Source organism: Vipera berus, assembly GCF_964194415.1.
Source record: "Vipera berus genome assembly, chromosome: 1".
Lineage (NCBI taxonomy): Eukaryota > Metazoa > Chordata > Lepidosauria > Squamata > Viperidae > Vipera > Vipera berus.
In genome coordinates, this window is record NC_138202.1 from 178,836,324 (window position 1) to 178,859,631 (window position 23,308).

At 38.2% G+C, this 23,308-nt stretch overlaps 1 protein-coding gene across 5 annotated transcripts in view; it reads right to left on the reverse strand.

Moving 5' to 3' along the window:
- Window positions 1-735: 735 nt before the first annotated feature.
- Window positions 736-23,308, reverse strand: part of NDUFS1 (NADH:ubiquinone oxidoreductase core subunit S1) — a 45,938-nt gene continuing 23,365 nt past the window's right edge. For 2 of the 5 annotated variants that reach the window (XM_081336353.1, XM_081336354.1), the window contains exons 5-19: window positions 22,350-22,426; window positions 21,996-22,077; window positions 21,774-21,904; window positions 19,832-20,017; window positions 19,037-19,171; window positions 14,630-14,744; window positions 13,349-13,494; window positions 12,757-12,885; window positions 11,206-11,335; window positions 10,940-11,100; window positions 8,468-8,622; window positions 5,012-5,187; window positions 1,755-1,889; window positions 1,351-1,423; window positions 736-1,064 (exon numbers count right to left, since the gene is read on the reverse strand). In XM_081336353.1, the coding sequence (XP_081192479.1) occupies window positions 973-1,064; window positions 1,351-1,423; window positions 1,755-1,889; window positions 5,012-5,187; window positions 8,468-8,622; window positions 10,940-11,100; window positions 11,206-11,335; window positions 12,757-12,885; window positions 13,349-13,494; window positions 14,630-14,744; window positions 19,037-19,171; window positions 19,832-20,017; window positions 21,774-21,904; window positions 21,996-22,077; window positions 22,350-22,426 (1,923 nt within the window). In that variant the 3' untranslated portion in view covers window positions 736-972. Of the gene's footprint in view, window positions 1,065-1,350; window positions 1,424-1,750; window positions 1,890-5,011; window positions 5,188-8,467; window positions 8,623-10,939; window positions 11,101-11,205; window positions 11,336-12,756; window positions 12,886-13,348; window positions 13,495-14,629; window positions 14,745-19,036; window positions 19,172-19,827; window positions 20,018-21,773; window positions 21,905-21,995; window positions 22,078-22,349; window positions 22,427-23,308 lie in introns of all 5 variants that reach the window. The other 3 variants (XM_081336356.1, XM_081336355.1, XM_081336357.1) reach the window with 3 other exon arrangements.

Consider the following 23,308-nt stretch of genomic DNA (forward strand, 5'->3'; position numbering starts at 1 on the left):
TAATTTTTAAGCTCTGGAGAATTGTTTGCTTCAAAATCCATATATTACATAATCATACCATTCTGGTTTGGGTTTCTGGAAGGATCTAAGTACAGTAATTATATCACCATTCACTGCATTTAGAATTCAAGATGAATCCATTTAAAGGAGAGAGCTAGTTTGTTGTATTGATGAAGGCATCAACCTAGAAGCCAGAAGGCTGAGTTCTATTCTAGTCTTGCCTTAAGCACAAAGCCAGCTGGGTGATCTTGGAACAGTCACACTCTCTCAGCCCTAGGAAGAAGGCACTGGCAAAGTTCTTCTAAAATTGATGCCAAGAATACTGCAGGGATTAGTCCAGGCTAGTTGAGAGTGACTTGAAGCACCTCTCCTAAAATCAACAGGATTGAGACAAAATGTATTTCTTTGAATAAAAGTTATATGTAATTATAAAATAATCTCAAGTATGTTGAATGTCACAGTCACAAGCCAACAATTTAACTACAAATATAGAATACACTGAAATGTAAGATGGTTTTTATCTTGAATTTCACTGTTGAAAATTTGCTCTCTACTTGCATAGATATAGATAGATAGATAGATAGATAGATAGATAGATAGATAGATAGATAGATAGATAGATAGATAGATAGATAGATAGATAGAGATATGTATGGTATGTGTGTGTGTGTGTGTGTGTGTGTGTAAATAAAATAAATGTTGGTTACTGAAGAGTCACACTGCTTTTCAATAGTCTTGGTTATACAGTACTTTTAATTTTACACTCTATTTGTACACATTCAGTATACATAATATCTTATGTATGATAAATGGTGCTAAACAAAATTATCCAATACATGCTAGAGAATTGGTTGTAATAACTTTCACTTGTTCCATAAAGAAAATAGGAACAAAAAGAGACCACAAAACAGTTGCTAATTTAAAAATATTAGTCGATCATAATAGTGCCTGATGGATGCTGGATTTCATTCTTTAGCAGATGGAGGGTTCTTCAATTGCTTTGGCGCCCTGTGTAACTGCTTTCACACATTTAGCCATTGTCTGCGAAGCTCTACTTATTGGATCTGCAAAGATAAACATCTGTGTTATCATTCTAAAAGTCTGACTTGGTGGATAGGTTATGTATTGACTGAAATAATTTGGTTTTGAATTAGTATGCTGTATAAAATCTAGCCACTAAAGCTTGTAAAACATGCTATATGGCTTAGTAGAATATGTGAACTCAGTCACTATGATCAATGAACAACTAATGTTTTTAGTAGTCAAATATTTCAAGTATAAACAAAACACACTTTGTTTGCTACTTAATTATATAGGAAATCTGCATACATGAAGGAAGAAAATTGTTACCTGTCATATAAAAGTCTTTAACTGTAAGCTGAGGAGGAACAAGAGGATCAGAAAGAAGTTTCTGATTCACTACCTATAATTTAAATAAAGAATGGCAAATATTAGCAAATTTCCATCACACAAGATATCTGTATGCTGGGTCACATAAAACCCCAAAGAATTCATTATATACTGGAATGTTTCATAAGATAGACAAAAAAAGTTTTTTTTAAAAAAACAGCTGTAAGGAAACCCCAGAAGAAAGTGCTGGAAAGAGTACTTATGTAATATATTACAAGCCTTCTAAACCTAATATGTTATTGTACTAGGTCACCTTTTATACAAGCAATGACAATTTTATAATAGTTTATATGAAAAGTAACTATCTTTAAGTTTTTATATCCAAATGGTATAATGGAACATAACTTGGACAATTCATTTGCTTGAATAAAATAGTTGGCTTCTTCTACATCATCATATCGAACCAAATTAGGAGATACTTCTTCTAATCTCCTCCTCACTTGATCAAGATTGTCATAAGGGAGAGTCACACCAGTCAGCTAAAAGACAAAGAGAAAAAAGAAAGAAACTCAAGATCCAATGTGGATATATTTCTTTTTGTTGAGATCTATATTTGCACCATACATCCCCAAAATTATATATAGTACATTCAGAAAGTATTCATACTCTTCATTTTTGTCAATTTTGTTATGCTGCAGACTGATTCTACAGTTGTTGAAATTCATTTTTTTCTCATTAATCTACACTCAGTACACCATAATGAGAAAGTGAAAACCAAATTTTAGAAATGTCTATAAATTTATTAAAAACAACTGAAATATCACATTGGCATAAGTATTCAGACCCTTCACTTAGTACTTTGTTGAAGCACCTTTAGCAACAATTACAGCCTCGTGTCTTTTCGGGCATGACATGACAAGCTTTGGACACCTGGATGGGGGATTTTCTGCCATTTTTCCTTGCAAATCCTCTCAGGCTAGTTTGGATGTTGACCGTCAGTGGACAGACATTTTAGGTCCCTCCAGAGATGTTCAATAGGGTTCAGGTCAAGCTGGCTACTCTAGAACATTCACAGAGTTGTCCCTAAGCCACTCCTGTGTTGTCTTGGCTGCATGCTTACGATCATTGTCATGTTAGAAAATGAGCCTTTGGCCCAGTCTGAGGTCCTGAGCGCTGTGGCTTAGGTTTTCATTGAGGATATCCCTGTACCTTGCTCCATTTGATAATAACAATAACAATAAGGGACCTTGGAGGTCATCTAGTCCAATTTAGCTTTCCCTCAACCCTGATCAGACTCCCAGTCCCTGCTGCTAAAAAACCACCCTCACAGCATGATGCTGCCACTACCATGCCTCACTGTTGAGATGATATTGGTCAGGTGATGAGCAGTGCCTGGTTTCCTCTAGACATAATGTTTAGAATTGAGGCCAAACAGCTCCATCTTGGTTTCATCAGACCAGAGTGTCTTTTTCCTCAGTGTGAGAATCCTTCAGGTGCTTTTTTTGCATACTCCAAGCGGGCTTTCACATGCTTTGCACTGAGGAGAGGCTTACGTCTAGCCACTCTACCATAAAGCGCAGATTGGTGAAGGGCTGCAGTACTATTGTCCTTCTGGAACTGTGTCCCATCTCCACACTAGATATCTGGAGCTCAGTCAGAGTAACCATTGGGTTCTTGGTCACTTCTCTTACTAAGACCTCCCCCAATTGCTCAGTTTGATCAGGCAACCAGCTCTTAGAAGAGTCCTAGTTATGCCAAACGTCTTCCATTTGAGAATTAGGGAGGTCACTGTGCTCTTAGGAACCTTCAGTGCAGCAAAACTTTTATTGTAGCCTTCATCAGATTTGTGCATTGCACAAATCCTGTCTCGGAGCTCTACAAGCAGTTCCTTTGACCTCGTGGCTTTTGCTCTGCTGCTATCTGCATTGTCAGATGTGAGGCCTTCTATAGAGAGGTGTACCTTTCCAAATCATGTCCAATCAATTTAATTTACCACAGGTTGACTCCAATCAAGGTGTAGAAACATGTAAGCAACAATCAAGAGAAATAAGAGGACCTGGGCTAAATTTCAAGTGTTGTTGCAAAGGGTCTGAATACTTACGCCAATGTGATATTTCAGTTTTTCCTTTTTAATAAATTTACAGTCATTTCTAAACTTTTGTTTTCACTTTGTTATTATGAGGTACTGACAAAAAATGAATTTCAACAACTGTGGAATCAGGTTGCACTATAACAAAATTGACAAAAGTGAAGGGAGTCTGAATACTTTCTGAATGCACTGTAATTTCAGAAGTTGCAGTTGTAGCTATGTCATGTGGATTAACCATTTAAGATTACTGTATTTTGCAATTTAATAAGGTAGCAAATATATTTCTTATGAATAGCACAAGAGATGTAAAAAAGCAAACTTGCTATCTTTGCTATTGGTAGTGTCACAAAAATATTTTTTAGAATATTGGGCCTAAAAATATAATAGTATCTATTCAGCATGAAACAATTTTAACTCAATATAGTAAAGCAAAAATACATAGACTATACCCACCATTTATATAGTAAAGCAAAAATACATAGACTATACCCACCTTTGTCAAAATGCACATTTTATTGTCCACAAGCTTTTAAATACGAATTACCGTATTTTTCGGACCATAAGATGCACTTTTCCCCTCCCAAAAGTGGGTGGAAAAACTAGGTGCGCCTTATGGTCCGAAGGTAAGCGAAAACACTTGTCTCCCGTTCAGTCAGCGCAGTCCATCAGCTCCATTGGAGAGGCGTGATTGAATGAAGACATGGAATTCTCCGCCCCGCCCCTGTGATTGGTCGGCAGGGGAGGAAATACAGACGTGCCTGCCATGCCTTCTGACTGCCTCCCCCTCCCTGCGCGCGCACATTTTCTTTCTTTTACCTCGCTGCTAAAGAAAGTTTTTGCTAAACTAAACCCTGCAGGTTTCTCTGCGAAGTTTATTGGAAGTGATTTCAAGATAATACTGCTAATTGTTTGAAATTGCTTCGGCATCTTAGAAAACCTATTCAGGGAAAACAAACTACCGGTACCTACCTTTCTTTCTTTCTCTTTCTTCCTCCCTCCCTCCCTCCCTCCTTCCTTCCTTCCTTCCTTCCTTCTCTTCCTTCCTTCTCTCTTTCTTCCTTCCTTCTTTCTTTCTCTCTCTCTCTTCCTTGCTCCCTCCATCCTCCCTCCTTTCTTTCTTCTTCCTTCCTTCCTTCTTTCTCTCTCTCTCCTTTCTTTTTCTTTCTTTCTCTCTTTCCTTCTTTCTCTCTATCTCTCTTTCTTCCTCCCTCCCTCCTTCCTTCCTTCCTTCCTTCTCTCTCTCTCTCCCCTCCTTCCTTCCTAGTATATCGGTACTATTTGGTTCAGAATATTTTTTTTTCTTGTTTTCCTGCTCTAATGGTGCGTCTTATGGTCCGAAAAATACGGTAACAATTTTTACATTCAAATCCCTCAGTTCCAGAAAATACAGTCACTACAGACATATGATTTATATTACTATGATCTTTCTGTTAATTTTGTCATCAATCACTTTTCAAAGACTGGCTAAATTAGAAAGTTCATGATTTCAACTTCTAAATACAACCAACTCATTTTGTCAAGTATTAATTCAATCTCTTGGGAAATATTCAGTGATTAGGGCATTTACAGTACCTCAGAGAGTGCCCTAATAATTTTCCAGTCCTCTCTTGCCATGCCAGGTGGTGTCACTGCTACTCTGGTTTGCTGAGCTCTGCCTTCGGTGTTTACATAGGTTGCAGTCTTTTCTGTATAAGCTGCTCCTGGAAGAATTACGTCAGCCATAGAAGCTCCAGTATCACCATGGTGACCTGAAAAGGATTGCAGTACCAGTGGGGTTACTTTTTTATTTCTGACTGAACTTTATATTGGGCTTTGTAATTTTGCAACCCACTTATTTATTTAGCTACAACCTCTCTGTTAGTACAAGTATTACAAAGTTTGAGTGGTTCCTTTCAGACACCACTTTTGAAATAGAAGTATTTAATATTTAATTATTAATATTAAATGTACATTATGCATCCACATAAAAATGAATCCAAATAATTCATGCAACAAATCTCCAGTTTCACAGATTTCCAACAGCTCTATTTATTCTAAATTCATGCTACACAGTATACTATTTATCCAGATAAGCTTTGGAGAGCAGCTTTTCAACTAACCAATTTTATGAAGGCTTAAGCTTTTGTCAGCTTCAGTTCACTCCATCAGATGCATTACAGTGGCTACACTGATGTAGGAATTAAATTGGAGTGAGGAAGTACAGATTGGCTATGCAGATTATATGTGAGACAGATGCATTTCAAAACATTTGTAAACCAAAAAGGTGGTACCAGACTCGTTTTTTCTCCATCACAGATTAACACAGCTGTTCCAGTTTATATATGCTATTGGCTATAAACTGCACGCTTATGGATTAGATCTACGTGATTTGTTGATATTATATAGTATGGGGACTTTTAGTTTCTATTGAGACTTTACAATTAATTTTAGTATGTTTTTTTATTTATGTTTCAAATTTCTGAACTGCCCATCTCCTTCAAAGAGGGATTCTGGGTGTTATACAATAAAACATCAAAATAAAAAAGTATGTAATTATTGGACTTGGTTTGGTTTGCAGGTTTGCTTAGATGTGCAGACTCTAGTTGGGCTTTTTCCTCCTGATTTTTTAACTCTGCCTCTCAGTGGTCGTGCATGCTTGCTTTCTGTTCCTTTTTTAATAATATATATATATATATAGAGGGACGCGGTGGCTCAGCGGGTTAGGACGCTGAGCTTGTCGATCAGAAGGTCGGCAGTTTGGCGGGTCGAATCCCGAGTGCCGCGTAACAGAGTGAGCGCCTGTTACTCGTCCCAGCTTCTGCCAACCTAGCAGTTCGAAAGCGCGTAAAAATGCAAGTAGAAAAATAGGGACCACTCCGGTGGGAAGGTAACAGCGTTCCGTGCGCCTTTGGCGTCTAGTCATGCCGGCCACATGACCACGGAGACGTCCTCGGACAAGCGCTGGCTCTTCGGCTTTGAAACGGAGATGAGCACCGGCCCCTAGAGTTGGAAACGACTAGCACGCATGTGCGGGGGAACCTTTACCTTTACACACACACACACACACACACACACACACACACACACATATATATATATATATATATATATATATATATATATATATATATATCCAGTTAAAGAGAGGGAGGGGCTGTTTAACCCTCCTCCCCAGGTAGCAACAAAACTCTGGATCCCAGGAGGAAAAAAAAATGCCTGCTCACTCTAGATAGTGAGTTCACTCTTCCATATACCACATAATGAACAAAATTTGCAACTGCAATGCAAATTTATGCTGGACACAATTGTGCATGCCAGGAGCTAAAAATTAAAATTAAAGGGGAAGAGCACTCGATTTACTAAGTTGATTTCACTTGATTTAATACAAGATGAAGCAAAATATTTTAACATTGGACATATTGAAAGATATTTTAAAGAATGGACTCAGAAGTTAATTTTAAGAGTGTCTGCCTTTATAGATATGCTGTGTTTCAAAAATGATATGAAAAAGGAACAAGTTTTAACTCAACAAAATTGAGAGTGAACTTTAAGTGAATTTAAAAATGACAGGCTACAAGAATGGTAGGGAAAAAGATGCTACATTGGACAAAGAAACTGGCTGATAAGTTACTAAAATTATAATTGTGATGAAAGGGGAAGTCGTTTCTTGATAGGTTTCTTTTACTGTATTATATTTTTTTTTCTTTATCTGTTCTGCACTTTTTGTTTTTTCCTTTTATTTTAAATAATAGTTTTTCTTTTTAATTCTAACATTTAAAATTACTATAAGAATAATAATAAAAGTTATATATGTAGCCCTTTCAATTTATTTTCTTGCCAGAATTGGTCACTTTGGCATGACAAGTTTCTGTATGCAAATACTCTAGCAATTCAGGTAAAGGAAATAGTCTAACAAATGTTATAATAGACATGTGCACAGTTCCTGGATTACTTTCAGTAATAATTTAGTTTCCTTTAGCAGCTAGTTGGCCTAAAGTTAAACTTTACTGGTTCAGAACAAAACCGCCCTGCTTTCATTGGGATGAAACAAACGGAACAACATTAAAACCACAAGTGTTCTGACCACAGTAAACGCTCAGGACCACCTGCCATTCCTGTTTTTCATATTAGGGCCATGAGAGTAGGTGGGTCCACAATTAGTATCAATTACTACCCATACTACAAAAAAATGGGTTGAATGGATGATTTTGAAAACAGTTTTGAAAACATTAAAATTAGAATAAAAATAAACTAAAATTAGTGTAAACAATAAGGATATAGATCTGCAGGGATCTACAGTAGTGAAAAATCTGTTTAGTGTCTCTTATCAGAAACGTTCTCTGAACAAAGAGTACAGGCAAAAGTAGTCACATAAATAGCAAATCTCAACAAATTAGTCCAGATAAACAGAGAATCTTTGCATTTCATACTGAAGCTCAATATCCCACCAAAGCCTAACAAGCCAACCCACATCAACACTATATTAGTGGTCTTTGTGTTATACATTTACTCAACTTCAGCAGTATCTCTTTACATAGCAGTAGTGCATACATACACTTTGCAATATCTGCCTGGAAATTTACAATAATAAAAGTGCGTCCTTCCTAGCTATTATTGTACAAGAGTTATAAGTTCCCATAGCAAGGTATTAAACAAAACAAGGGATAAAACAAAATCAAAATCAGTAGCAACTTACTGGGCTCACAGCCTCAAGCAGATGTCTTTTTCTCACTCATCAATTTTAAACCAAAAGCAGAAGTGACATGACTGATGTCTACTGTTGTACTACCATAGTATAATTGCTGTTGTTTTTTAAAAAAGCAAAATTATCAAAATCCAACTACCATACTTGTAACAGTCAGAACCCTCAAAATGTTGCTACTGAAACAAGTTTTCAAAACAGAACTTTTGACATTTACATTGTTTCATTCAAAACAATAATCTGTATGTGTCTTATCATCCATAGTAGTTTTGGATTGCAGGTCAGACACAGATTTAGTTTATTGCCAAGTCAAATGCAAAGTAAAGAACTGCAGTGATGTTACTTACCCTGATAAATGATAAGGCAATTCCTAGGCAAATCTTGTCGAGTTATACAACCTGCATCAGCCCCTAAGAGATACAGCACTTTAGGAGGGTTCTTCCTGATTGCATCTACTCCTGGTTTGTAACCTAAGTCAAGAGCAGCTACTTGGCTTGCCACTCTGTAGAGGAAGAGATTATTGTTTCAGCCAGAGTTCTCCGACTTGAAAGACTTGATAAACCCCAAATGTTTGACCCTTGACTATAAGGTGTGCATATTTTTGAACAATTTCCTATTTTGTAGAACCATGTATTGCTGAAAAAGAATAAATCTTCCCATATCTGGTTAGCTTTACTATCTTTGGCAAAAGCATTTTGGAAAAGCACCCAGCTAAATGAGCTAAGTCTTTTCTTTACAACTGAGTATATCTTCTCTCAAAATAGATTTTTGTATCTCAAAAATTTTGAAATGTATGGATTACTTGTTCAGATCCATAGCCATGAAATATCCTAAAAGCTACAAAGACAAAGCTTACTCTAATTACATTATCTACTTTCTAGACTCTGGATTTCAATATACAAAATGCATACCAAACATGTAATTTAGAAGTGTAAGGAGAGAAAGTTTTAATATAAAAAGAATCTTTACATGTAGAGTTCAATCATCTTCAATTCTGAAAAAAATGTTCATGTCATTCTGAACGTATTCAAGTGGAAGCGGTCCGGGAATGGATGGGGAGAAACAGGCTTCAACTCATCCCGGACAAGACTGAATGGCTGTACATACCGGCATGCCAGGATACTCAGAGTATTCCATCCCTTAATATTGGGGGTGAGTTATTGCCCCCCGTTGATAGGGCCCGCAACCTGGGTGTCCTCCTAGATTCACAGCTCTCCTTAGAAGATCACATAGGAGCTGTGACCAGGGGGGCCTTCACTCGGGTTCGCCTGGTGCGCCAGCTACGACCCTATCTGGACCTGGATGCCTTGCGTACAGTCACCCATGCACTTGTGACCTCTCGCCTTGACTACTGCAACGCTCTTTACATGGGGCTGCCCTTGAGAGCCACTCGGAAGCTTCAGCTGGTACAGAGTGCAGCTGCACGAACACTTTTGGGGGCTTCCCGATACTCCCATATTACACCTCTCCTCTGTGAGCTGCACTGGCTTCCAGTTGCCTTCCGAGTGAAATTCAAGGTGCTAGTGATGACATACAAAGCCCTACATGGCATGGGTCCGGATTACCTATGGGAGCACCTACTGCCAGCCTCAACACCCCTCCGTCCTGTGCGCTCCCACAGAGAGGGCCTCCTCAGGGTGCCACCGGTCAGAGAATGCCGGCTGGTGGCCCCCAGGGGGAGAGCATTCTCGGTGGGTGCGCCAACCCTTTGGAACTGCCTGCCTGCCGAAATCCGGATGGCCCCCGACCTTCGCACCTTCCGGCATGACTTAAAAACCTACCTATTCCAGCAAGCCGGCCTGGCCTGATAGATTCTGGGGTTTCATTTGTTTTACTATTGTTTTACTGTATACTTGCCTTGCTCTGTACACCGCCCCGAGTCCTTCGGGAGAAGGGCGGTATATAAAAACAAACAAACAAATAAATAAATAAATTTGAGCTAACCCTCTTTCTAAATATCAAAATACTGTAATTTATTCAAACCAGTGGGAAATCAGTAATTTTAATATTCTGTTCATTTTTAAACATTTTATTTTATAATTCAGCCAGATGGTTGTAGTTAACAAGGAAGTCCTGACCCAGTGCCTAGAGACTCAGAATCTAGATCAGGGGTGTCACTCACAATGTCACGTGACGTGTCGCAACATATCGTGACTTTTTTCCCATTGCCGGCAATGGGGTGGGCGCGTTTTGCCATGATGCATCCAGCCCACGGGCCGGCAGTTTGACACCCCTGGTCTCGATGAAACAGAATAGGCTCAAAAAGAACCCTATTAAACAGAGCTATTATTTCTTTAGAAGCCATTTGGCTCCAGGGTAGTTGTCCAGAGAAGCAGCAGATCCAGAAACACTAGTTTTATCTTTATTGAAAGGTTCCCTTTACAAAATCTTGCAAGCCTGAAAATACATCATAGTGACATTAAGACTATAGGAATTGCATTGATTGTTGGTTTGCTTCCAGGCTGAAGGCTGGGTCTTTGTTACCTTTGGGAATAATATCCAGGATGAGCTTGATCACAGTCTTGTTCCCCTGAAATTGCCACTGTTCTATTACCTTTTAGGAAAGCAGCTGCAATCATGCCTTTTCACAGAGCTTTCAGAGAAGAAAGCACTATAAGAGATTATCAGTATTTTAACAGGGAGCTGTTGGCTTGGTCATGGTTTTTATTGGTAACTCCTTTTATAGAAATTTTTATTGTTTTAGAGTTGTAAACCACTTGGGTAAGCAATATAAAAATAATTGTACATAAACAACTTTATGGTAGAATTTTTTATGATTCCAGTATAAGAGATAGAAATCAAAATAGAAAATGACAAACCTATGAAGAATGTTCATAATTTTCCAGTCAGCATCTATTCCACTTTTTGCCCTAATATTCTGTGTAATAGTAGAAATGGCTGAATGAATAGCTGCTCCATCATCACGTTGCAGTGCTGCACTGCCCATCACCACCATTGGCTTTTTTGCCTGGTTCAGGACCTTTTATAAATAATGAGACATGAGTGAAAATTCACTCCATAGTTAAGACATTGTAATTTTGTAAGAAAAGTTAGAGACAAAACCAGAGTTTATTATTTAAAGTACCTTGCTGAATGAATGGTTCTCAGAAGCAATGTCTAATAATATCTGTGGGGAATCTCCCAGATGCTCATACGTGTAGGTTAAATCAACTGGACTGCCCACGAGAGCAACTTTTAGCTCATTATGTAGCCAGCTGAAAGAGGAGTGAGCACAAAAATATGTAAGGTCTTCCAATATTGTATTACCCCCAAAATAAGCCTTAGTTTGATTTTGGGGGGTGGGTCTAATACAAGCCCTATCCCAAAAATAAGCCCTAGTTTTGGGGCGAGGCACATGCCTAAAAATCAAGCTAGGGCAGTGATGGAAGTGGAGCTACCGACGTACCCCACACCCACTTACTGTTGCACCCAGGCCTCCCATGCCCCGACACCTGCCTCGCCTCACGGCCCACTTCTGCAGCTTCTTGCCACCACTCGCAGGCATGCATTGCCCCCGGGCTCCATTTCGCCATCAGAGGCCTTCAGGAAATGACCCTGCAGCTGAGAACAGAGCTCCAGATCGACGTGTGTCAATCTGCAGCTCAGTTATTGGCTGCAAAGGCATTTCCTGAAGGCCTCTGATGGCAAAATGGAGCCCGGGGGTGATGCGCACGTCAATCTGGAGCTCCATTCTCCGTTGCAGAGGCATTTCCTGAAGGCCCCTTATGGCAAAATGGAGGCCAGGGGCAATGCACATGGGCGGTGACGAGCAGCCTCAGAAGAAGTGGGGGTTGGGGGGGTATCGGTATCGCCGACATGAGTTGAGACCATGGAAAACACATCCCACGAAAATAAGACCTAGTGCTCTTTTGGAGGCAAAAAAAAGACAGGATCTTATTTTCAGGAAAACATGGTATATAGGCAAGCTGCATAGGATGAGTTTATTTTTGTACTTTTCTGCCTGGGCTCTATCTGCAGAAGTTTCTGTATTCCTTCTAAGCAGCAGACAGCCTAGGGACTTGGGGAGCACATTTCATAATTCAGCATTATTCCTCTCCCAAAAGGAAAACTAAGTGGCACATGCAGAAACAAATGGGACTTTCAGACAGGGGTTCATTCATTTTGCAATAGGTGATTATGATAATAGCATTTTATCTTTGAAATATGCCTATCTGCATCCTTCTGTATTATAAAAAGGCCCTTCAGTATTACAGGCTTAAGAGGTACTGTTCATTAGCACAGCTGCCTTCATTCTAGCCACCTTCCAGATGTGTCTTAGAATTATCTGGCTATAAATCCATGGTTAAGTCTTCTAGAAGCTAAAACATCTGGAAGGCAGGTAGTTTGGGAAAGCTGCATTAAAGTATATAAAAGAAGGATAAAACCCCCATTATATGTCAGAATCTTATGTGAGCTACTGACATACTGGCAAACACAATTAGCTTCCATACTAGATGCTCTACTGGTCTAATGGCCTTAAGCAGGCGGTTGGTCTAGAACCTAGAGAATTATTTTCAGCTCTGATTCTATGATGTTTATGTTCAAGATAAAAATGATAAAAAAAGAATGTCTGGTCTATTACAATGTACCTCCTAATCCCCAGAAAGAAAATAAATTTCATTACATGTTAACAAACCTTTTTCTAATTCTTGCATTGAATAATGGTGCCTCAAAACGTGGATTGGTGCCAACCAGAAGAAGGAAATCTGCCTCTTCTACTCCTGCAATCTTGGTATTAAGTAAGTAATTAGATCGCAGGTCTGTTCTATAATAGAATGCACAAACAATCATAAATATAATTGCGATATGGCACTCCAGTAGGAATAGTAATAAGTCTTATACACTGCTCCATAGTGCTTTACAGAGGTTTACAAATGTCAGCATATTGCCCCCAACAATGTGGGTCCTCATTTTACCACAGAAGGTTGGAAGGCTCAGTCAACCTCGAGCCCCATCAGGATCGAACTCCAGGCTGTGAGCAGAGTTAGCCTGCTTGTTTACTTTTTTCTAGAAAAAAAGTTTTTCATTTTTTATAATATGCTTCCAATTATGAACTATTAATTTAATGCTTGATGACCATTTAGACCATTTAGAACCCTTTAAGGATAAGGGCTGGAGGAACCTGCATGAATTTCATTTTCTGTCCAAATTTCTAATCTTGCCAAGTTATCTCAAGATACTCCATTACCATTTCTTTTACTGGGATCAATCTAGTTATAATCTCTTACCCAGCTCCTGCAGTAGGGAAAACCTCTTCAGTACATATATTATCAGAGTTAACTCTATTCAGCAAGTCTTTGAGCGATACCAGTGCTTCTGCATCCACTAATCCTCCTGCAATTGCAGCTACTTCGTTACCTTGACTCCCCTGAAGCTGCAGCAGGAAACAAAAGGCCACAAAACTATCATTAGGTCTCCAATGTCTATTTTTTTAAAGAGCAATCTTTTTAGATATTATTTTTCCTAAGAACTCAGGAAAAGAAAATGATTTTCATAAAACAGAGGTATCATACAGTTGCAAAGCTTCACCTGTGCAGTGATCAATATAAATTTGTTCTGAGATCTGAGAAAAAAGGGATTTTTACATCTATGATGCACACTACTTTTATATTGCCCTTTTAACCACAAGACATAATACAAACGACTGTTAAAGCCCTACATAGCATCAGGCCAGGTTATTTATTTATTTGTTTTTAATCCCATTTATATCCCGCCCTTCTCCGAAGACTCAGGGCGGCTTACAAGCTTAGCAGTAGCCTTCATTCTATGTATATGCCTGCTTATTAGGGCTTTCACACACACCCCAAGCGGCATTATTACAAAGTCAGCTTATTGCCCCCAACAATCTGGGTCCTCCTTTTACCTACCTCGGAAGGATGGAAGGCTGAGTCAACCTTGAGCCTGGTGGGACTCGAACCTGCACTAATTGCAGGCAGCTGGTGTTACTTAAGGAGGCATTAGCCCACTGCTCCACCAAGGCTCTTTGAGGGACTGCCTCTCTTCAGTTTCATCTATCAGTCCCAATAGTTTCAGCAGAAGGAGATGTTACTGGTTCCATTGGCCAAGGAGCTTCCCTTGATGGGATCAAGAAAAAGAGCCTTTTCTCTGCCATGGCACCTACCTTCTGGAACATCAGTCCCCCCCCAAACAAAGTGAGATTGGCCCCAACCTTGCTGGTCTTCTGGAAGGCCCACAAAAAGTGGCTGCGCCATTGGGCTTGGGGATCCCAAAGAAGTGTGGAACCTATTAAACAGTTACACTGTATGTAGCCAAATTGTTTATTATTGTATTTTTAACGTAGCTTTTAATTGTTATGAATGGTAGAAGACTATGATTGTTACTTGTGTTACCTCCCAAAATCACATGCAAGTAGTCATATAAATTAAATAAACAAGCTTCTTGTTTTTGAAATGTGGAAGGTAACATTCCTCAAAGTATGAGAATTCTTAAGTAAATGTATATCAAATTTAGAAGTAGCGTTAAATAGTCTGTCAAGTCCATAAGCTTACCACAGTTGCTACATAACTCAAGGCTTCTTCCCAAGATACATAAGTGAACAGCCCTTCTTTATTTTTTATCATCGGCTCAATAAGTCGCTGACGTTTCAGGCCATCATAAGCAAATCTGAAAAGCAAATATAAAACTGATTATAGAAGCAACTGAAGCTGAAATACACATCTACCAATCCCACTGTTAACTTTTTAATTTTTTCAGCACAAAATGTACTTTTCCATAATATAAATAAATGACCACGTCTTGGAGCAGTTGGTCATAATGAGGGGGCAATACTAGACCTACTCTTAAATAGTGCTCAGAAGTTGGTGAGAGAAATATATGTACTCAAACTGAGAATGCAACCAATCAATCAATAAATAAAGCAATAAAATTCAACATTCAAAGAGGCAATATCTTATCAAGTTCTTTCTATACAGTGGAATTTCAAAAAAGGGAATTAAAAGATAGAGGCAAGTTTTCTCTTCCAAATATCACATACAGCAAGCTACGTATCAGGGTTAGCAGAATGGATTAAATCCCTGAATAGCAGAATGTCAATATGGGAAGGAGCTGGCCCAGATAATCAGCTCCACAGATACTTATGATACAGGGACACAAACAAAGATATAAAGTTAAAAGGACATATAAGATGAAGCTTGATAAAAGTTGTTGTTAGTTGCGAAGTCATGTCCGACCCATCGCGATCGCATGGACAACGTTCCTCCAGGCCTTCCTGTCCTCTACCATCTTCTGGAGTCCATTTAAGCTCACGCCTACTGCTTCAGTGACTCCATCCAGCCACCTCGTTCTCTGTCGTCCCTTTCTTCTATTGCCCTCAATCTTTCCCAGCATTAGGCTCTTCTCCAGTGAGTCCTTCCTTCTCATTAGGTGGCCAAAGTATTTGAGTTTCAAGATAAAAGTATGGAACTCTATTAAAAAAATAATCAGCCCATCACTTTCAATCCTACAGCAATAACTGCTGGAAATGCCAAGAAACAGAAGGAACATTCTATGATACATGGTGAACATGTAAGTATTGGAAAGATATATGTAGCATTGGTCAGGAAATTTTAGGGATCAAATTCAAAATGAAATTACATTTTTAATTTTTTATTAGGTACAGTGCAAGAACACATTAAAAATATAATTTATTAAGATACATCTTTACAGCTGCAAGGACAATGTTTGTCCAACTGGAAAAAACATACTAAAATTTCAGCAATATTTGAGTACTTAAACTTGGAGTATAGACATAAAAGAAGTTTAATTAAGTTCAAATAGGGATTTGTTTATGGTCATTTGTTTAATGACTGTTCAAAGTCACAGTGGCACTGAAAAAGTGTCTTACGACCATTTTTTACACTTATGAACATTGCATCTACATAATCATATAATCAAATTTCAGATGCTTAGCCACTGGCATGTATTTGACGGTTGCAGTGTCCTGAGATCATGTAATCACCTTTTATGGCCTTCTGACAAGTAAAGTCAATGGGGAAGCCAGATTCACTGAACAATTGTGTTACTAACTGAACAACTGCAGTGATTCACTTAAAACTGTGACAAGGAAGAGGGAGTCAAGCTATTCTCCAAAGCGCCCAAAGGCAGGACAAGAAGCAATGGAAAGATTGAGGGCAACCTAGAACTAAGAAGAAACTTCCTGACAGAACAATTAACCAGTGGAACAACCTGCCTCCAGAAGCTGGAGGATCTAGGAAATACAGGCCTGTCAGCTTCACATTTGTTTGAAGGAAAATATTGGAAGCAGCTATTAAAAATCACATTTAGCAAACATTTGAAGATGCAGGATTGTGACAAATAGTTTTTCCTTTTAAAAAATATTTTAAAGTTTTCCAATAGAATTAAAAACACTACAAACCTTGAATTAAAGCAGAATTAAAAAAAGTATTTAAGTAAAAAAAAGGGAAAGAAAAGGAAAAGTACTAAAGAAGTGGCTTCCAATCTTCTCAACAGTTGTTATACATATTTTATACTTTATCCTCTCTTTCTAATGTTACATCATAATTTCCTTCTTTCCATAAACTAATTAGGGTTTCCATTCCCTAATATATATAGTTATTGATCTCTCTCTCTCTAATCAAATAAGTTAATTTTGCCATCTTTGCTATTTCTGTTATCGTCACTAACAGTTTTTATTCACCAATTAAAAATGCCAGTATAAGCAATAAAGCACCACAAAAACATAATCTTAAAAATCCTTTTAAACATTTTACAAACAACTCTATTGACCACAACCAACTTTGAATGATTTCAAAGAAACAGCCATGCATTTTTAAAAAATGATCTGAATTATAGAAACCAATTTTTCTATTATTTCCATGCACCCCAGAAAGTATCATTTTAGAAACAGTTCTAAAACACATTCAAACTTCCAGCACATATATAAAAATAAAACTATATACAGGTGAAACTCGAAAAATTAGAATATCGTGCAAAAGTTCATTTATTTCAGTAATGCAACTTAAAAGGGGAAACTAATATATGAGATAGATTCATTACATGCAAAGCAAGATAGTTCAAGCTGTGATTTGTCATAATTGTGATGATTATGGTGTACAGCTCATGAAAACCCCAAATCCACAATCTCAGAAAATTAGATTATTACAAGCAATCAATAAAACAAGGAGTGTACATAGAACAATATCGGACCTCTGAAAAGTATAAGCATGTACTCAGTACTTGGTTTGGGCCCCTTTTGCAGCAATTACTGCCTCAGTGTGGCGTGGCATAGAAGCTATCAGCCTGTGGCACTGCTGAGGTGTAATGGAAGACCAGGATGCTTCAATAGCGGCCTTCAGCTCTTCTGCATTGTTCGGTCTCATGTCTCTCATCTTTCTCTTGGCAATGCCCCATAGATTCTCTATGGGGTTCAGGTCAGGCGAGTTTGCTGGCCAATCAAGCACAGTAATCCCACGGTCATTGAACCAGGTTTTTGGTGCTTTTGGCAGTGTGGGCAGGTGCCAGGTCCTGCTGGAAAATGAAGTCAGCATCCCCATAAAGCTCATCTGCGGAAGGAAGCATGAAGTGCTCCAAAATCTCCTGGTAGATGGCTGTGTTGACCCTGGACTTAATGAAGCACAGTGGACCAACACCAGCAGATAACATGGCTCCCCAAATCAACACAGACTGTGGAAACTTCACACTGGACTTCAAGCATCTTGCAGTGTGTGCCTCTCCATTCTTCCTCCAGACTCTGGGTCCTTGGTTTCCAAATGAGATGCAAAAGTTGCTCTCATCAGAAAAGAGGACTTTGGACCACTGAGCAACAGACCAGGTCTGTTTTTCTTTAGCCCAGGTAAGACGCTTCTGACGTTTGTTGTTCAGGAGCGGCTTGACAAGAGGAATACGACATTTGAAGCCCATGTCCAGGATCCGTCTGTGTGTGGTGGCTTCTTGATGCACTGACTCCAGCCTCAGTCCACTCCTTGTGAAAGTCCCCAACACTTTTGAATGGCCTTTTCCTGACAACCCTATCCAGGCTGCGGTCATCCCTGCTGCTTGTGCACCTTTTTCGTCCACACTTTTCCCTTCCACATAACTTTCTATTAATGTGCTTTGATACAGCAGTTTGGGAACATCCAACCTCTTTCGCAATTACCTTTTGAGGCTTTCTCTCCTTATGGAGGGTGTCAGTGATGGTTTTCTGCACAAGTGTCAGGTCAGCAGTCTTCCCCATGATTGTGATTCCTACTGAACCAGACTGAGAGACCATTTAAAGCAGGGGTGTCAAACTCAATTTCATTGAGGGCCACATCAGCATTGCGGTTGCCCTCAGGGGGCCAGGTGGGTATGGCCAGGGTGGGTGTGGCCTATTGGGTGGGCGTGGCTAGAGTGTGTATGGCCTACTGGGTGGGCGTGGCCAGCTCTACATTGTTCACATCAAGGGTGCCTATGGGGGCCTGGGCAGGAGTGGGACCGATCTGAGGGTCTCTGGCAGGAGGAGGGTCTCTGGGCCAGGGCCAAGGCAGTGGGGGCCGTTCCCTCACTGTTTCCAGGATGGCTTCACGGGCTGCATGAAACCACTTCGCGGGCCGGATCTGGCCGCCGGGCCTTGTGTTTGACATGTCTGATTTAAAGGCTCAGGAACCCTTTGCAGGTGTTATGGCTTAATTAGCTGATTAGAGTGGGACACTGTGAGCCTAGAATATTGCACCTTTTCACAATATTCTAATTTTCTGAGATTGTGGATTTGGGGTTTTCATGAGCTGTATGCCATAATCATCACAATTATGACAAATCACGGCTTCAACTACCTTGCTTTGCATGTAATGAGTCTATCTCATTTATTAGTTTCCCCTTTTAAGTTGCATTACTGAAATAAATGAACTTTTGCATGATATTCTAATTTTTCGAGTTTCACCTGTATATATTATGAGACGATAGTGAATTATAAAATATACCTTGTTTTATCAGAGATCCATTCCTCGTTGATATCTTCATGCAATCTTGGCAAAATTCTCATCACTTCTCCAGTTCTTGTGCTTATCACAATGTTACTTCCTACTGCATCAAGAATATCAATAGACTCTGTCTTCCTAAAAGAAAGCACACAAACTAGTTAAATAATTGTATTATCAATTTTAATAATCGATCTTAAATCATATGCTACCATGTTTACAACAACCATGGTCATGGATTAGTAAATATTTCCCATGCCTACCCTTGTTTTTCCCTAGAAACTAACAGCCAGCAATGGGAAGGGAACTATTCAAGACATAGCTTTGCACAAGGCTGCCCTTTGTTTCATTACTATCTTAATTCTCCTTCCTTTCTCCTCCCTCTTTCTAATGGGCTGTATCCTAAGGAAATGGATACATCTTAAGGAAATAGTAAGTGACCAGATTTGAAGGTCTCAATTTTTTAGATTGCTACAGACTCTCCCAGAGTTAAATGCCTTAGAAAGTTTTCTAAGTGATATTATTACTGTCATCACATGGCATTAAGCATATATTGTTCTCAAAGAACTATTATACAAATTTTCCAATTTAACAGATGTTGCTTTTCTCAGTTTAAAAAAATCTCCCTGTATAATCCCTACTACATAGGAAATTGTTCTGTATTAGCGGAGTTTCATTGGGATTTTTACAATAGTCAAAGAGATTACAAGGTTCAAAGATTATCCTTCTTATCTGGCATTTAATAACAGACACTATAAAATGTAATATAATCTTTCAAATATCAGCAAAGATACATGCCTTGTTTCCCAGGGTCGAGCAGTAAAGGCATAAGGCTTGGAGGTAAGGGCACCCACTGGACAAATATCAATCACATTGCCTGATAATTCAGACATAAACATTTTTTCAATGTAAGTGCCAACTTGCATCTCATTTCCTCTTCCTGTGGTTCCTAAATCATCAACTCCTGCAATTTCACTTGCAAATCTGGTAAAGACAAACATAAACATATAAGACACAGAAGGTTACCACAGATGGTATCAGCTGATTCGATAGCTACATCTACTAGAAAAAGTTAACATTTTTACAGTCATTCATACTCTGCTTACATCCAATCAAAGCTACTATAATGTGCTCTTTATGATAATGCTTTTAAAAATATTCAGAAGCTTCAACTGGTATAAAACTTATGAATGCAACTACCTTCCAAAAACTAAGTTATCAACATAACATCATTTCTATACTAGCTGTATTGATAATGCTCGGTTTCTAGGCCTAGTTCAGAGTGCTAGTTGTGCATAGGCTTAAGTTACCTACCCACACAAGTAGGAACTCTCCAGACTTTATAGCAAATCTATTATGTAGAAGCAGATTAGGCAATCAGGCTCATATTTAAATGAAGAACAGCATATGAGGAAAATGAAGCAAAACTTCAATAATGGGATTTTTCCTCCTCTGTCCAATTTTCTGCGCAATATAACATGAATCTATTCTTGGGATCTGAGATGTAAAATAGAAAGTCTTTTTTGTACAATGAAACAATGTTTCCATTGTTTTCTATGGTCAAAACATTTAGAGTTCTTCAAATTTTATTTTGATAAACACATAACACTTCAATTGCTTCAATTGCTTTAAGTGTTATGTTGTCAAAATGGAGTTTATTTGAAGTTCCAGATGAGAGTTTGGTTTCAACACTGCATTTCATTGTGAAGGTCATAAATGTGACGATTGATCGCAAAGTTACTTTTTCATCACTGCGAACCATCACTAATCTAAGCAGTTGCTAAATGAGGACTTCTGTATTTGATGATCATCACATAAGACAGAAATTTATATTTCTTTTTTAGCTGAAGAACCCACTAATTTTTGAATAGCATGCTAGGAGACAAGCTGCAAAATGTGTGTGTGTGTAAAAAACTAAAGTATATTCATCCAATACTATTAATATGATTACACTTCATGTAATCATTTCTCTTTTGCCATAGTAAAAATTACTGTCCTGGTAGCAACCTCTGCAGACGCTCCAAAACTGCATCTAAAGCCTCCGGCTGCAGTAGCCATCTGCAAATCCCTTCTCAGCATTCCACTCACAGCTACTACAGTAGCCTTCCGTAAAATGAGCAGAGCTAAACTTTTTTTTTTAAAAAATTGCATTTTGGCATGTTTTAAAAATACAACGTGTATTTTAAGCCTAACACCCCTTTAAAATCCTGTATTTCCTTAAACATGGAAGCAATTTTTTTCTTATTTGGGGAGGAGTTAGGGGTTAGAAAGTCATGATGTTTAAATTCACACATTGAAAAAAAAAATCCCCTGACTTTCAGAGCTGGTCCTAGCCCAGGGCCTGCTATATACAACTCTTTTTTTCTTCTGTGCAAGTGCCACTCAGTTAATAGCCATTCAATCAATGCTCCTAGATAGCAATACAACATAATGTTATAAGGACATATGAGTCAAGAAATGTTGCAAGTGCTACGTGCACTTAGTGTTATATCATTGTTGACCAATGATTCTAATAATAATAACTGAATGTAAAAAAGGATTAGAAACCTCACTATTCATCTGAACAAATGATAAATATTGCCTTCTTAGTCTGATCTGACTTTCCTGAAAACAAGTCTACTTATGCATTTGAATGTCTGTACCTGATAAAACACTTTTATAATTTTATTACATACTGATATATCGATTTCCCCTAATCACAAAGCTTATTATGTAATCTGTTGGTGTACACCGCAGTTACCTGATGCAGCGAGTACATTGTATACACCGGGTCATGATAGTTTTTATAAGAGGACCAATATTCTTGTCTTCAACTGCACGTTTGCTTTCCAGAAATCTGCTCCTATCGCTGCCAAACATCATTGACTGATCCTAAAGATAATTAACAAAAGCAAACCAACTCATGTGGCTGAGAAACAGTTTTCTTCAAGTAGTATTTTAACAACATCCTACAGGATAATACCTGAAGGTCGCACTCCCCTCCTTGATCACAAATGGGACAATCCAGTGGATGGTTAGCCAACAAGAACTCCATTACCCCTTCTCTGTTGTAGATCCATGTTTGAAAACAAAAATGATTTCAATATGATAGTTAATATTAAAACACTGGAAAAATTATATGAAACAAATCAATTTATTTACTATTGCTAACAACAGTATATCCCCTTCCTCTTAAAAACTGAACTATTTTTTAATGGAGAATGAAAAAATGAGAGAGATCCAACTCTCTGAAATTATTCTAATATATTAAGAAGATACAAGGACAGCCCTTCCATATAAGCAAGCAGAGAATTAATTGCAGTGAGAGATAGCTTACCTTGCTTTCCTGGACTTCTCAGAATTTGTCAGAATGTTCCAACCCTTCATGACTGGCATGGCACAAGCAGCAACTGGCTGCAACAATTACAAGATTATTTCACTAATGTATTTGTGAACATATTGTTTATGCTTACATAATATCAGTTAACATACTGGAGCTTTATGGCAAATATTCTGTATAACTCCACTGTACTATCAGATTTGAACATTGTTGAACCTTCTGGTCACCCGCACTTCAAAGAGACTTTGTAGAGTCTCAAGAACTTTAAAAACAGCAACCAAAATATTGAAGGAATCTGGTGTGTTTCCTCTCTCACTAAAAATTACAAAAATACAGCACGAAAAGATTTTAAATTGAAGAAAGAGTACCAGAATAAAATAAAAAGGACTATTTTAGAGAAACTGGATAGGATTTCTCATTCCCCATAGTATTAAAACTGAAGATTGCCTTATAATGGATAGCTATAAATTTTAAAAATGCACAATTTAACAAAATCTGCTGACAAAAAGGCTTTACAATCAGATATTAAAAGCAAATATATACGAGAGCAGGTCTATCAGTAGTTAAACAATTATTAACCAAAACTCTCACATCAAAAGGCAAAATGCAGAAAAAGTAGGAACAACAAAAGTAGTGACAGCAATGGCTTTTTTGTTTTGTTTATGGCCTTTGTAAAATAATCTGATTTTGGTCAGTAAGAAGCTAGCCCAGGGGAATCTACAACACCCTAATGTTCTACAAGTAAGGAAGGCAGGCATTTGGAACTTTGCTACTGGCTTGTTAATTCTAATCATATATTACATGAAAATTTTTGGTATTCTATATATCTCATAACTCTCTTGTAAGAATCTCTCTTTACATTATTACAATCATAATAATAAATTAAAGGCCCGTTACAACTTTAAAGTAATTTAAACAAACATGTTGGATTAAATTTTTGTGAATACATTCCAGAA